General features: G+C 38.0%; 1 protein-coding gene across 1 annotated transcript in view; it reads left to right on the plus strand.

The window, feature by feature from the left end:
- Positions 1 to 17,103, plus strand: part of NRK (Nik related kinase) — a 146,906-nt gene that overhangs the window by 74,537 nt on the left and 55,266 nt on the right. Inside the window, exons 6-9 of the mRNA XM_004388913.2 lie at positions 3,066 to 3,176; positions 5,198 to 5,288; positions 7,004 to 7,134; positions 8,742 to 8,796. Coding sequence (XP_004388970.1) covers positions 3,066 to 3,176; positions 5,198 to 5,288; positions 7,004 to 7,134; positions 8,742 to 8,796 — 388 coding nt within the window. The remainder of the gene's footprint in view (positions 1 to 3,065; positions 3,177 to 5,197; positions 5,289 to 7,003; positions 7,135 to 8,741; positions 8,797 to 17,103) is intronic.

Below are 17,103 nucleotides of genomic sequence, written 5' to 3' on the forward strand. Positions count from 1 at the left end.
CTACCTGATTTTGCCAAACAATGGCTGAACTAGGATCAATCTAATTAGCACTTGGCCTGAACAAATGGGTGCATTTTAAAGTATATGTACTGATGTGTAAATATAACTGCTAGAATCTCTTTTCCAAATGGTTAATTGACTTATTCTTTTCTTAGTCTTCATGCCTGGAGTATAACAAATTCTAGACCAATGAGACGTAAATTATAAAAAAGTTTGGCTAACTGTAATTCACACTACCTAAGCCACAGTTATGAGGAATTGTTGCTGCCTTCCACTATAGGAGAAATAGGCAAATCACAAGAAAGTGGGTTTTAGTCAAGGGTGTCTTCATATTGAAAAAGGAATATTTAGAACATAAGCTGGGGTCAGTATACAGAGAATCTTTCCTATGTTTCTATTTCCAGTCAAAGCCAATAATAGTAATTTTTTTTTCAAAATAATGACTGAGACTTTTCAGGATCTTTAAGTGTCAAGGAAAGATTTGGCCACATTCTACATAATGGACTTGAGGAATGTGGTCAGTGGACATTATAGAAAGGTTTTTTAACAAGGGATTGAATGAAAACATTGGTTCTCAAACTTTAGCACGCATCAGAATCTCCTGGAGAGCCGGATAAAATACAGATTGTTGGGCCCCATCCCTAGAGTTTCTGATTCAATAGGTTTGGAGGGGGGATCCAAGAATTTGCACTTTCTAACAAGTTCAGAGGTAGTACTGTTGCTTCTGGTCTAGGTACCCTCCTTTGAGAACCACCAAATTTAAAGATCTTCATATAACCCTAATTTCTCCCAAATGTCCAGTTAACTAGACTCCTCTATTCTCTGACAATTTCAGTTGAGATTTTATTAAATATTGCTGCACAGCTTTAATAGCTAATGTTTGTTTTTTGGCATATGCCATTTGTCTTTTCATATATTTTTACTCACAAGTTTTTTCCTCTTGACAGTATGGGAAACTATGAGAAAAGTCTTCTAATTGGATATATGTTATTAGTACTCAGTTCATTCAGGCGTTCAGCATATATTCATTGAAAACCATCTATTTGCCAGGCACTCTGCTAGATGCTGGGGATACATGGTAAGCTGAATAGATATGTCCCTGGCTCACTGGAGATTACAGTCTGTTTGTGCACACCAATATTAATCACACAAATGAAAGTATAATTGGTCAGAAGGAAATAACACAGTTCTATGTGGGCAAATAACAAAGGAACCTGAATTAAGCTGGGGAATGAGAAAGACTTCCTGGAAGAAATAAAGCTTGAAAATAAAGCTGAAAGAATTAATTGAAGAATTAATTATTTGTGGAGGTAAGAGTTTCGAATCATTCACACTTTCTTAGTCATGTAAATCAGAACAACAAATAGAAGATAAATGGCTAGATAATTAGCATGTATAAAGAGTATGTGCCAGGCAGGCACTGTGCTCAAAAACCTAGGAAAATGATTGAGAATTCTGTACTTTCTGTTCACAGGAGAGTTCTTCTGCCTCAGGTCATATTAGCAAGATCTTTCAGGGTACATCTTGGTGAATGGTTTTAATTCACTTTCATCACGGTTCAGTATGAGCCCCTTTCCTTCCATTACCACGGTTTATATGTTGTGTCCATTCAATATAGTCAACCCCTAATTCTCCGCAGGAAAATTATCCTTTTGTGGTTTATCTGTATTACTGCTTTTGCTTGGCCACCTCTTCTCTTCTTTTTGGTAAAAGTATGCTCAGGTGAAAGAAATGCAATAATGTTAGTTTTGAGAAAATATAAATTAGGGGAGTAGTTTTCTGGAAAGAAAATCTTAGTATTCCAAAAAGAAATAAGGTAAATATTTTGAATATTCATGATTTTGGGTTTATCCTTTTGCTTCCCTTCATTTATGGCAATAATTAAATTGCTTACAGTTATTTAAAAAAAGACATGTTTTGTTCTATTGATAAAGCAGTTTTGATATGGGCAGTAATGCATAAACCTGTCCTTGAAGAAAAAGGTTCCTATTAAATGCTAGGTTGATTATAATAGTTAACATTCTTCTTCACATTGGTCAGTCCTCCAGTTAGCTAATATTAGCTGGAGGAAAATTCAGTGCCTAAAGATTAACAACTAGTTTGACATTCACTGCATTGGTGGCAAAAACAGATTTTCTGAGAAATGGAGTTCATTAGTAAGAAGTAAAATCTAAATGACACACTGTCAAGGATTAAAAAACCCAAATCCCATTGCCATCAAGTGGATTCCGACTCATAGCGGCCCTATAGGACACAGTAGAACTGCCCTATAGGGTTTCCAAGGCCATAATCTTTATGGAAGCAGACTGCCACATACATCTTTCTCTCACAGAGGGCTGGTGGGTTCGAACTGCCAACTTTTTTGGTTAGCAGCCAAGCGCTTAACCACTCCACCACAAGGTCTCCTTCTGTCAAGGATAGTAGCCTTAAAATGGAGTTGCCTTATCAGTCATCCCGTTTGGAAAGAATTTCAATTGACAGTCATCCCCTTGGAGTTGTGGTTTGCCAGTCTCTTGGGGAAAAATTATCTGGAAATTGAAAATAAAAACAATACAACAACAACAACAAAAAAAAAAACAAACAAACCTAGTCTCAATGTTTAAGTGTAAACTCTTTTGAGACCCTCCAAAACCTGCATCTTCACCCCCAATCAAACTGTTCCCTCAACTACCCTTTCCATTAAACTTCAGTCATCAGTCAGGCTTGTCCCCCGCACAAACTTCTTTCTAAAGGCGTGTGCTCATTCTGTTTTTTCATAAACTGAATAGTCTTCTTTTTTGCCTCTCAACATATACAAATACTACCTATCCTTCAAGGCTTGGCTTAAATCCCACCTTCTAGTTAAATATCCTGGTGTGGTACCTGGCTTCCCTCCCTCCACAAATCTTTGAGTTTTATCCAATTCTTTCTGATTCCACTAGCCTTTGGAGTCTTCCACCAGACAACTGAGCCATTCTTTGCAGTGTCTTAATCTCTAAACATTACCAGCCATATGGACTAAAAATCTCCAGATATTTTCAAAGAATTACTTTCTAATTCTTGATACTTTGCCGGTGTCCCTGCAGATGGTGATGGAGTTATGTGCAGCAGGCTCAGTCACTGATGTAGTGAGGATGACCAGAAATCAGAGTTTAAAAGAAGATTGGATTGCTTATATCTGCCGAGAAATCCTTCAGGTAAGTCTTCGTAAAGTCATATTCCCACAATTTTGAAAGAACCTGAGAGTAATGTATAAAATTGTTTAGGAATCATTGAGCTTCCTTTTATGGTGACAGAAAAATTCAGCAACAGGTATTGGTGGCAGTTGCACAACATGATTGATGTAACTGGTCTCACTGAATTGTACACACAAAAAATGTTAAATCAGCAAACATTGTGTTAATTTTATTTTTACAAAAATTTAAAAAATGTATCTTAGACTTGGTCACATTTGATTCTTATGGTTTAAGAAGTCTAAGTATAACCTCTGGAGCAGGACATGTCAAATGTCCAAAAGGCTTTCAAGAAAGCAGATTTCAAGGTGACGTTCTTAACTTTTAAGGTAGACTGCAAGTGCAAGATGGGTAACCAGGCCCTTCCAAATCATGGCCTTCAATGGTTCTGTCAGAGTCAGATTACTGTGTTCAGTGGATCATGGCAATGACTTGGAATATTTATTATGTTTTTATGATTTTTTTTAGAGTTCTTAAAAAAAATAGTGTAGCACTATCATTAGAGATCAAGATGAGGCAGGAAAAGTCAGAGATTTACAGAAAAACCCCAAACCATCTGAAACCTTATAGAAGACAGACACTCTCCTATGAATGCTGCCCCACTTTTTTTTTTTCTTTACTTCTAATACCAAATTGGATAAGAGCAAAAATCTACTTGACCTACCAACTTTTTCTTTCTGCTTTTTTTCTTTCTGGTTGAAGTGGGTCACCCAAGAAGGATAGTAACAAAACTTAACAGCTCCATTCACAATGTTGAAACGTCCTTCCTCCCAATTTGGTTGGATTCACTTGTGATTATAGTGTAATGGTTAATAAGACTGTCAACTCTCAGCTAAGTTTGAATTCTAGTTTCATCATGTATTAGCTGTGTTGCCTTGAGTAGTTACTTAATTTCTCCAAGTCTCACTTTCCTCATACCTTCTGCTGCACAGGGTTGCTGTGAGGATTTAATAATTTACTCCATGTAAAGCATTTACCACAGTGCCTGGCAAAGAATAATGACTCAATAAGTGTTAGCTGTTTTTATGGTTACTACTGTTATTAGTCAGAAAACCCTGGTGGCGTAGTGGTTAAGTGCTACAGCTGCTAACCAAAAAGTCAGCAGTTCAAATCCACCAGGTGCTCCTTGGAAACTCTATGGGGCAGTTCTACTCTGTCCTGTAGGGTCACTATGAGTCGGAATTGACTCGACGGCAACGGGTTTGGGTTTTTTTTTTTCTTTTTTTTTTTTTGGTTTACTATTATTAATTAAGGAGCCCTTGTGGCATGATGGTTAAGTGCTCAGCTGCTAACCGAAAGGTCTGCGATTGGAACCTACCAGCTGCTCCATGAGCAAAAAGACCTGGCGGTCTGCTCCTGTAAAGACTTCAGCCTAGGAAACCCTATGGGGCAGTTCTATTCTGTCCTATAAGGTCGCTGTGAGTCAGAATCAACTTGGTGGCACACAACAACAGTTATTAATCCTCAGTTTCTGAAGAGATCTCACTGCAGCATTACATACTGGGTCACCGATTAGCTTTAGTGGTGAATGGGCTGGAGCCAGTATGGTAAGCCAATAGAAATTACAAACGCTTTAAAATGAATTTCCATATTCTCTCATTTTCTCAGCCTGCAAGTCTGACTAGAAAGTATTTTGGACTAAACAAATGGTTGGATGAGGAATAGAGCACAATGGCCGAGCTAGGATAGTTATGATGTCCAGTTCTTTACTCTTAATTTTAGTTGGAAATATGGAGGCTAGAAAGGGAGGCGTTGTTTTTCTTTCAAGGGTGTCCTGATTTATTTTCCTTTCTGTATAGCCAAAAGTAGTATTTCTTGGAACTGGTTGTAGTAATTCCAGCCTAAAGAAAGAATTTCATCTGTAAAATCAAATCTAGACTTTTTTTTTTTTAAACAAAAGTTACTCCAAAAGTACTAAGAACAGAACTAGAAAAGAGGAAAAACATATGTTGATGTGGCTTTTATATATATATTCATATATACAGGGCTTAGCTCACCTTCACGCACACCGAGTAATTCACCGGGACATCAAAGGTCAGAATGTGCTACTGACTCATAATGCTGAAGTCAAACTGGGTAAGTTTATTCTTGGAATAATTTAGATGGAGACCAAAATATCTTAATGAGGAAAACTCCTTTAAGATACCTGCCCTTTCTATCTTGTCACTGCCAGTGTCTTCTACTTATTGACAGGGTCTGCCTGCAATGCCAGTTAACATTTGAAAATTTGTTTGGAAGGGGAGGCGGGGCAAATAGAAGAGGTTGTACCTGACTATTTCTTTGAAATCCTGTAGGTAAAACAACTTTTTAATTATAACAGGGGTTTCCCCAACTTTTTGGTCATTGCTTTGCCCTCTGTTAGATATAGCTATTATATTTATTTCAACAATTGAATTGAGTACTTACTATGTGCGAGTTTCTGTGCATGTACAAGAATTAAAAAAAAAGTAAAAATAAAAAAATAAAAAGAAGTGCTTCTATCATACGGCCATAGTTTCCCCCAGAATATCAAGAGCTTGTAAAATATATAAGAATGAATTCCTTCTATGGGATTTTCTCTCAAATATTTAAAGGAATGATATTGATAGAAAATGATGCTCTAATAATATCCAAATCATATTCAGAATTAGAAATTAAAAGACCAGAAAATCCCTGGCTATCTGTTTCAGGATTCAGAGAAGTGCAGTATATTTGAAAATAATCATACTTATTATCTTCATAAGCACAGGGGAAGAATATATTGCATTCTATAACATTTAAAATTAATATTTGGGGTTGGTTTTTAAATAATACCATATTAATTATGGCAATATTATGCAATAGTAGATAACCCCATTGACATAGAACAAATCATTGGTATCGGTTTCTGTATTTATTTTTAAATTATATCAACTCTTGCCTAACATGACTCAACGTGACCTTAAGATATTTCCCATTTTCCTGCTAAACAAATAGAACCAGAGTAGATATTTTGTTCATTCACTGAATATTTGTGCAAGAAGCATTAGGTAGTAATTGTTCTTGAAATAAGTAAAAGGTAATTTCAAGAAAATGTATTTATCTCTTTTGTGTCTAAACGCTACAAAGAAATTGTGTTAAAATACATGAGGGACATACAGATTTCACATTCAAATGTACAGAATAGATAATCTACCACAAGGCTAAGCACTGTATTCTCATATAGAGCAACATTTCCACATACTTGCTTGGGTCAAGTTGCTGGCCAACCCAACCATTTGCAACACAGAAGAAAAACTGGAAGTAAGTGAAAAGCCACTGAAGTATTTATATTTGCATCTGATTCCGAGGATGTGTAGAAGAACTTAAACCAAATTCTAGCAGAAAACTCATTTTTTTCCATCAGTGTGATAGGCCTTTCTAATGTCATGTGTGAAGCTTCCTAGTCATATGCTAATGGGTTTTGCATTTCTTAGATGCTGCTTATAGTGCTGTTCTTCCTCCAGCTTGGTGGCAGGTCCAAACACTACATATGTTATCACTTCAGAGGTTCAGGGTGTACTGATGGAACTTTATTTTTAATATGCCGGGTAAACATTCAGCCAAACCTACCATTGATTTATAGTAGCACTGCTGAATCTCTTTCCAACATAAATAGCAGCATAAGCCTATTTCCCAGTATTCCTGGAGTAGACTTCAGGGTAAAGTTTGCTGGGCTGAAATGAAAATCTGTTATCCATTGTGGCTTTTGTATTGGCTTTCCAAGTTAAAGCAATAATTTATTATGCTTTTTGTTACTGATTAATTATTTTGACATATGCTGAATTTTTCAGTGGATTTTGGAGTGAGTGCTCAGGTAAGCAGAACTAATGGGAGGAGAAATAGCTTCATTGGGACACCATACTGGATGGCACCTGAGGTGATTAACTGCGATGAGGACCCAAGACGCTCCTATGATTACAGAGTGAGTGTGAGGCCTCAAACAGTACGACTAATGTTTGGGAAGGATATTTGACTAACGTTTATTTTTTGATGATAAAAGAATAAAAAGCAAGCAGCTCCTCCTTTCATATTAAACTCTAATAGGAAATATTAGTCTCAGTTCCTTATGTGGTTTGATTATATGCATAAAAGTAATATTTTCTAAGAACTGAGACAAAGTAGACCTTTGGGAGTTATCCAGATTTGAGGAAGAATGTCTAGCTCATGTTGCTTGCCATGTCTTGGTAAAAATATTATATCGTGTGGCTTTATATGGAAATTTAACTTCCAGGGGCAGAGGGCTCTATAAACTTAAAAATGAATAAATATGAGGCCAATTATTAATCTCCACAGTAACTTTGCTCCAAGATTAAAGAAATAATTTGATTACTCAGGGTAACAGAGAAAGTCCTTGGTATGGTTCACCTCCCAAACCACAGAAGATCAGTGGAAATTAAATAACAATTCATACTATTTATTAAAATTTCCACTGGAGCTGCAATCTGGACAATATACATCTACGTACACATTTCAAAAAGCTGATGTGGAAAGAAAACTCTCCATTGCTATAGACTGGAAAATCTTACTCAGTCTCCACATCATAAGTCATCCAAACAATTCATTGTGGTCTTGCTGAGTGGAACCTAGGACTCAACATTTGACCTTGATTAATTGAAGTTTTATCTCCTTTCCCTTTCCCTTAAATGCTGTCTGCTTGATTGGCAAAATAAATATTTACTGAGGGCCTATTATATGTCCAGGGCTATCCTAGGAACTATGGAGTTTATGGAAGCATAATAGTCTTCAAGTGGTTTGCTGTAAAAATAACGCTTTATAGCTGTATGATTATTTTTTGCAAGCTTCAAAGTACTTTCACTCATATTAGTTAATTTTTACTTTTTAGCCCCATGTAGTTAAAAGAAAGCTTAAGCTTAGACCATCACAGCAATCCTTTGAAGCTAACCAATCTACAGACTAGGGTTCTAAGAATTCAGTTAACTTGTTTAGGGTCACAGAGCCAGTCAGTGTACCTCTGCCCTATACTCTTTTTCCATATTCTAAAAAATGAAGTACAGTTAATAGCAGTGAGGATAATTTCCTAGCACCTCACTATAATTCTGATTCTCAGTTTACTATATGCTAGGAACTGCTGGCGGAGCTTTACATATATTATTTCATTTAATAATCATACCAGCCCTATTAGGTGGGTACTATTATTATCTCCATTTTACATAGGGGAAAATTAAGGTACAGAGAGTTAAATCATTTGCCCAAGATCACACAGCTAGTAGATCTATGTGATAGCACTTCCTATAGCAAGTTCATTTTGGTATTTCAGTTAAGGCAACAATAGTGATACATCCAAGATGAACTTTCCTTGCACTGAATCCCATCCCATATCAACCAGTTGTGTCATGAGATGTTGGCTTGTCATAAGCTCAGATAATGTCTTCCTGGAGCGTCAGACTGTAATGAAGCTTCATTATAGAAAAAGTATGAAATGGCTCTGGCTTGACACCCCCTATCTCCAAAGATTGTTGCCAGTTTTCCAGTTCTTAGTGACATTGTCTGTCATCTTTCTCTTTGCAGAGTGATGTGTGGTCCGTGGGAATCACTGCTATTGAAATGGCTGAAGGGGCTCCTCGTGAGTAAAAGTGTTTGATATTTATTAAAGCTTAGGGAAACATACTGTACAAATCTGTCTCTGTGGAAGAAGATAGAAGTTCACTTGTACTATTCAAATTTTATTGGCCACACAGGTGCCACATTATGTGTCAAACTGTAAATGGTCGCCTTCTCAGTGATTACCAAATGCTTTCACCTGAATGGCCAGATACGAGTATATAAAAAAAGCCTATACTTTCCTCTCTTATGATGCTTTAGCTTAGACTGAGTGTTGTTTCAATTTAGCCTCAGTAGTATTTGGTCGTGACAGTCCTGACCAACCAGAATCCGAAGAATTCCAGTCTATATTGATTGGTAGAAATTTAGGTTCCAGAACATTTACAGTCACACACTGCTACTGCTTCAGACTCTCCGTGATAGCTGAGAAAAAGCTCCAGTCGTTCATTGAAATTGGGTCAGTCCTCAACAATTTCAGGAAGTAAGCATTTTTTTTCCCTTGGAGCCGGTCCAGTTCACCTTTGATTCCTTCTTGGCACCTTTCAGTCACCCTAGTGCCCCCAGCTTCCCAGAAGGCTCCATTATGTTGTCACAGAAGACAGGATCAGTTCCTGTTATTTCCCCCTCCTCCCCATCATTTAAATGGCTGTCAGCATCTAGTTCTCTCCAGGCACTGCTCTTAGTTAGAAAAGTGAAAATGGGATGCGAACTTAGGTATAAATGATTGATAACGATCTAATGTATGACTCCTTAAAGATAGTATAGTTGCAGTCCTCAATACCTAAATACAAAGTACAAACGATAAAGGCATTCTTGGTATTGCTGGATGAAAAGTGGGAGAGATTCCTGGGTGTGTTTGTGGGGGAAATGCTTTGCTTTCTGTTCTCCAGTCAGACCCCCTAGGTTCCTATGTTCCTGAATGTTCCATCTGCACAACATCCACCCACCAAGATCTATAAGCTTGGACTATCTTATTGTGTTTCAAGGCCAATGGGAGAAATTTCAAGGAGTAGAAATAGTGGTCACCTAATTTATGAGAATTCTTAGTATCCCTTGGAATATCACAGAGGGACTGGATAAAGCTGGGACAGATGTGGAGATCAGGTTGCTGATGTCTCTATTCTAGTGCTCCAAAATGTACAAAGTACCAAAGGCCAAAGTTGAATGACTAATTTTTAAAAAATTACATTGTGTAAAAATTTACATATGCAGCGTATGTAAAATTGAATGGAAACTGGGGAGATACCTGTTATTCCTTATCATCTCCCAAATATTTCTGTTTGGGAAACCTACTTCGATTATATTAAATTCAACTTCTCTCTCTCTCTCACTTTATACAGTGTAGTATTTGACATTGGTTTTGAAGCATGGACTTGGTTAGGATGCATGACTGTACCAAGTAGTATATTTTTTCCATTGTTTCTGAGTATTCGTCACCCTGTCTTTTCAGACAACCAGCTGTCTATGCTCTGTGGGTTTGCACTTCTTCGTTCATCTTTTTGTTTTGTTTTCACTTTTTCATTCTAAAATACTAAGTCATGGGAGAAAAAAGGGGTGATGAGCAGAGAAGGAATTTTGCATGGGGTATTCACCTGGCAAGCTTCTTGCAAAAGATAGGTGAGGAGCAGGAGATTCTGAACTCACAGGGGAGAAAATAGGGCCCACCTGCCTGTATAAGCAATTGGAATGGCATTGTTTTGACCACAAGCATCTTGAAGTAGCCACCCTGCTAAAACATTTTTTTTTTTTTACCAACCTCCTTTATTGCCTGGAGTATTAACGTTGGATAATTTTGCAGATTTCTTCCAGGTTATAATAATTATCATCTTAGAGAGGATGATCTTCCAAAATGACAGTTATCCAATAATTGCCTCTGAGATTTAGATAACAAAATACGCTTCCCTTTGGTATTTCTTTGGTAAATCTCTTCCAGAGAAGTAAAAAGAGAGGAAGAATAGCTTCTTCTCACTAAAAGCACCCTGTGGAGGTTCTAGGAGGAGAGAAGCTCTGAACCTTTGCATACCAGAACCTTTCCAAGCTCCTTCAGTCCTTGGGCTCTGAGTAGGAATTCAAACCTAATATGGAGCCTTTAAACCAAGGCCAGAACATAGAATATCATAGGCTGGTTAATACTGAGTAAATGAATATTCACCTGTCCTATCTACTACTGAATAGACTACTACTGAATAGAAAAAATAGGGCCTGCCTGCCTGTATAAGCAACTGGAATGGCACGGTTTTGACCACAAGCATCTTGAAATAGCATGGTGGGAGGAGCAGGATAGGGTCGACCGTTTGCTCTGACTCCCTTACCTTGTCAAGGGTACAAGTTCAACTTACTTTGACCTATTTTCCCTTATTTTAGCATTTTCCTTACTGTTGTAGAGATAACTTCTAATACTGTCAGCCATGCTTGTTTAAAGTCCTACTTGTATTCCTTGTAGTGTCCCTCTCTCACACCCCATGTCAATCTTTACATGAGTGGCTCAGGATTCAGATTTGCTCCTGTCCCATCAAGAGACCCTTTCCTTCATTATTCAGAAGATCCTTTCAGATCTCAAGATATATTAGGAGTAAATCACATTAAACTAATGCAAACTAAGTCCAGGTTTCCAACCCCTGAAGAGATTATTTTTTAAAGGAGGTTTGCTATCTCAAAGGAATGAGCCTCTACTGGTGAAAATTTGGCAGTTTTAGGAGATACGGGGGAGGGGGCATTTACCAGCATTCCAGATTAGACCATATTGAAAACCATCCACAGGTGGTGTTGTCATAGCTCTTGTACCCACTAGGCTCTGTTCCTCTATCGACATCTCCCCCCCGCTCCTTTTTTTAAATTATACTTTAGATGAAGGTATACAGAGCAAATTAGTTGCTCATTGAACAGTTAATACACATATTGCTTTGTGACATTGGTTGCCAACCCCATGACAGGTCAACACTCTCCCCTTCTCAGCCTTGGGTTCCCCATGACTAACTTTCCTGTCCCCTCCTGCTTTCTCGCCCTTGCCCCTAGGTTGGTGTGCCCATTAGCATCGTTTTGTTTTATGGGCCTGTCTAATCTTTGGCTGAAGGGTGAACCTCAGGAGTGACTTCGGTACTGAGTTAAAAGGGTATCCAGGGGCCATACTCTCAGGGTTTCTCCAGTCTCTGTCAGACTAGTATGTTTGGTCTTTTATTGTGAGTTAGAATTTTGTTTTAATTTTTCTCAAGCTCTGTCTGGGACCCTCTATTGTGATCCCTGTGAGAGCTGTCGATGATAGTAGCTAGGCACCATCTAGTTGTGCTGGACTCAGTCTGGTAGAGACTATGGTAGTCATGGTCCATTAGTCCTTTGGAGTAATCTTTCCCTTGTGTCTTTGGTTTTCTTCATTCTCCCTTGCTCCAGAGGGGGTGGAACCAGTGAAGTATCTTAGATGGCTGCTCACAAGCTTTTAAGACCCTAGATGCTACTCACCAAAGTAGGATGTAGAACATTTTCTTTATGAACTATGTTATGCCAGTTGACATATATGTCCCCCAAGACCATGGTACCCAGCCTTCAGCCCAGTAATTCGGTCCCTCAGGGAGTTGGGATGTGTATATGAAACTTCCATGACCTTGCCTGGCTTGTTGTGCTGACTTCCCCAGTATTGTGTACTTCACCAAAGTTACCACTTGTCCATTGTCTGGTTAGTGTTTTTCCCTTCTCACCCCTCTCCTCCCTAGTAACCATCAAAGATTGTTTCTTTCTGTGTGCAAACCTTTTCATGAGTTTTGATAATAGTGGTCTCATACAGTATTTGTCCTTTTGTGATTGACATTTCACTCAGTACAATGCCCTCCAGATTCATCCATGTTGTGAGATATTTCACAGATTCATCATTGCTCTTTATTGTTGTGTAGTATTCCATTGTGTGTACATACAATAGTTTGTTTATCCATTCACCTGTTGATGGGCACTTAGGTTGTTTCCATCTTTTTGCTATTGTGAATAATGCTGCAGTGAACATGGGTATGCATATGTCTATTCATGTGATGGCTCTTATTTCTCTAAGATATATACCTAGGAGTGGGATTGCTGGATCATATGGTATTTTTATTTTCAGCTTTTTAAGGAAGTGCCATATTGATTTCCAAAATCGTTGTACCATTTTATATTCCCACCAGCAGTGCATAAGTGTTCTAATCTCCCCACAACCTCTCCAATATTTATTATTCTGTGTTTTTTGGATTAGTGCCAGCATTGTTGGGGTGAGATGGTATCTCATGGTAGTTTTGATTTGTATTTCACTGATGGCTAATGATCGTGAGCATTTCCTCATGCATTTGTTAGCCCCCTGAATGTCTTCTTTGGTTCATTTCCTTTGTCCATTTTTTAATTGGATTATTTGTCTTTTTGTTGTAGAGGTGTTGGATTTTCCTATAGACTTTAGAGATTAGACCTTTGTCAGATTTGTGATACCAAAACTTTTCTCCCAGCCTGTAGACTCTCTTTTTACTCCTTTGGTGAAGTCTTTTGATGAGTATAGGTGTTTAATTTTTAGAAGATCCCAGTTTTCTAGCTTATCTTCTTATGTTTGTGTATTGTTAGTTATGGTTTGTATCCTATTTATGCTGTGTATCAGGGCCTCTAGCATTGACCCTATTTTTCCTTCTATGATCTTTATAGTTTTTTGTTTTATATTTAGGTCTTTGATCCATTTTGAGTTAGTTTTTGTGTATAGTGTGAGGTATGGGTCCTGTTTCATTTTTTTACAGATGGACATCCAGTTTTGCTGGCACCATTTGCTAAAAAGACTGTCTTTTCCCCATTTAATGGACTTTGGGCCTTTGTTGAAAACCAGGTGACTGTAGGTGGATGGATTTATATCTGGGTTCTTGATTCTGTTCCATTGGTCAACGTGTCTGTGGTTGTACCAGTAGCAGGCTGTTTTGACTACCGTAACTGTATAGTTGGTTCTGAGGTCAGGTAGTGCGAGTCCTCCTACTTTATTCTTCCTCGCCAATAATGTTGTCTTAGGCTGGGTTCTCTAGAGAAGCAAAACCAGTAAAGTGTATAAATATATATATATAGAGAGAGGTTTATATCAAGGAAATGGTTCACGTGGTTGTAGAGGCTGGAACATCTCAAGTCCATGGGTCAAGATAGAGGCTTCTCCTGATTCACACAGCTGCAGGGGCTGGTGAATCCAAGATCAGCAGGTCAGAGAGCAGGGCTTTTGCTCACAGGCTGTGAAGATCGAGAAATTCCAAGATCGGCAGGCAAGACTGCAGGTATGCTGCTAGCTCAAGTCCCAAGAACCAGTGGTCAGAGGAACAGGAACCAGCTGTAGGATCCAGAATGAGCAAAAGCCTTGCCAGAATGTCCATTTATATTCAGTGCAGGCCACACACCCGAGGACACTTCCCTTTCAACTAATTGACTACTCACAACAGATCCCATCGTGGAGGTCATCACATTGTATCAAATCTCATCATGGAAGTGATCACAACATCATTAGACTGCTAAACTACATCATAACTGCCAAACCACTGAGTATCACGTCCCAGCCAAGTTGACACACAACCTTAACTATCACAAGTGCTTTACTTATCTGGGGCCTCTTTCCTTTCTATATCAAGTTAATGATTAGTTTTTCTATCTCATTAAAGAATGCTGTTGGTATTTGGATCAGGATCGCATTATATTTGTAGATTGCTTTGAGTAGAATTGACATTTTCACAATGTTGAGTCTACCTATCCATGAGCAGGGTATGTTTTTCCATTTATGTATGTCTCTTTTGGTTTCTTGCAGTAGTGTTTTGTAGTTTTCTTTGTATATGACTTTTACAACCCTGGTTAGATTTATTCCTCAGTATTTTATATTTTTAGGGGCTGTTATAAATGAAATTGCTTTCCTGATTTCCTTTTCACAGTTCTCTTTATTGGTGTATAGGAATTCAACTGATTTTTTGTATGTTTATCTTTTTCTATTTTATTTTATTGTGCTTTAGGTGAAAGTCTACGGCTTAATTTCTCATAAAAAATTTATACACATATTGTTTTGTGACACTAGATGCAATATCCACTATGTGACAGCACACTCCCCCCTTCCACTCTGGGTTCCCCCTGTCCATTTGACCAGTTTATGTCCCTTCCTGATTTCTCATCCTTCTTTTGGACAGGAGCTGCCCATTTGGTCTCATATATATGAACTAAGAAGTACATTCCTCACATGTATTATTTTTTGATTTATAGTGCCTGTCTAATCTTTGTCTGAAGAGTGGGTCTCGGGAATGGTTTCAGTTTGGGTTTAACAGTGCATGCGGGGGCCATAGTTTCAGGGGATCCTCCAGTCTCTGTCAGACCATTAAGTCTGGTCTTCTTACGTGAATTTGAGTTCTGTTCTACAGTTTTCACCTCCTCTGCCCGAGGCTCTCTGTTGTGTTCCCCATCAGGGCAGTCATTGATGGTAGACAGGCACCATCTAGTTTTTCTGGTCTCAGGCTGGCAGAGTCTCTGGTTCATGTGATCCTTTAGTCCTCTGGGCTAATATTTTCCTTGTGTCTTTGGTCTTCTTCATTCTTCTTTGCTCCAAGGTGATGGGACCAATTGATGTATCTTAGATGGCCGCCCCCAATCTTTTAAGACCCCAGACACCACTCAGCAAAGTGGGATGCAGAACATTGTATGTTTATCTTGTATCCTGCTACTCTGCTGCATCTTTCTATTACTTGCAGTAGTTTTCTTGTGGAGTCCTTTGGGTTCTCTGTGTATAGTATCATATCTTCTGCAGATAGGGATAGTTTTACTTCTTCCTTACAAATTTGGATGCCCTTGGTTTCTTTTTCTTGCCTTATTGCTCTAGCTAGGAACTCCATCAAAATGATAAATAGGAGTGGTGATAAAGGGCATCCTTGTCTTGTTCCTGTTCTCAGGGGGAAAGTTTTTAGCCTCTCTCTGTTAAGAATGATGTTGGCTGTTTGTTTTGTACAGATACCCTTTATTATGTTGAGGAATTTCCCTTCTATACCTATTTTATTGAGAGCTTTTATGAAGAGTGGGTGTTGGAGTTTATCGCATGCCTTTTCTGCATCAATTGAGATGATTGTGTGATTCTTTTGTGTTATTTATGTGGTGGGTTACATTGATTGATTTTCTAATGTTGAACCATCCTTGTACACCTGGTATGAATCCCAGTTGGTCGGGGAGTATTATTATTTTTATATGATGTTGAATTCTATTGGCTAGAATTTTGTTGAGAATTTTTGCACCTATATTCATAAGAGATATTGGTCTATAAGTTTCTTTTATTGTGGTGTCTTTGCCTGGTTTTGGTATCAGGATTATGCTGGCTTCATAGAATGAATTTGGAAGTATCCCTTCCTTTTCTATGCCCTGAAGTAGTTTGAGGAGTACTGGTATAAGCTCTTCTCTGAATGTTTGGTAGACTTCTCCAGTGAAGCTATCTGAGCCAGGGCTTTTGTTGTTGTTGTTGCTGTGAGGTTTTTTGTTTTGTTTTGTGTTTTGTTTTTTACCTTTTCAATCTCTTCTCTTGTTACAGGTCTGTTCAGATTTTTTACCTCAGTTTGTGATAGTTTAGGTAAGTAGTGTGTTTCTAGAAATTTGTCCATTTCCTCTAGGTTTTCAATTTTGTTGGAGTATAGTTTTTCATAGTACTCTGTTATGATCCTTTTTATTTCAGTTAGGTGTGTTGTAGTATCCTCCATTTCATTTCTTATTTGGGTTATTTGCATCCCCTCCTGTTTTTCTTTCGTTAGTTTGGCCAATGGTTTGTCGATTTGGTTAATCCTTTCAAAGAACCAACTTTTGGTTTTGTTGATTCTTTCTATTGTTTTATTATTCTCTATTTCATTTATTTCTGCTCTGATCTTTATTATTTCCTTTCTTTGGTGGCTGTGGGCTTCTTTTGCTGTTCTCTGTTTGTTCGAGTTGTATAGCTGATATTTTAACCTTGTCCCTTTCTTCTTTTTGGATGTGTGCACCTATTACTATAAATTGAACTCTGAGCACTGCCTTTGCTGTGTGATGTGTTTTCGTTCATGTTTGATTCTAGGGATATTTTTATTCCATTTCTGATTTCTACTATTACACAGTGGTTTTTAAGCAAGGTGTCATTCATTTTCCATGTAATTCATTTTTTTTCCTTGCTCTTCCTGTTATTAATTTCTACTTTTATCACATTGTGATCAGAGAAAATGCTTTGTATTATCTCAGTGTTTTGAATTTTGTTGGGTCTTGCTTTGTGGCCTAAGATGTGGTCTATTCTGGAGAACATTCCATATGTGTTGGAAAATAATGTGTACTTTGCTGCTGTTGGGTGGAGTGTTCTATATATGTCTGTGAG

This window comes from Trichechus manatus, unplaced genomic scaffold (assembly GCF_000243295.1).
Source record: "Trichechus manatus latirostris isolate Lorelei unplaced genomic scaffold, TriManLat1.0 scaffold00221, whole genome shotgun sequence".
Lineage (NCBI taxonomy): Eukaryota > Metazoa > Chordata > Mammalia > Sirenia > Trichechidae > Trichechus > Trichechus manatus.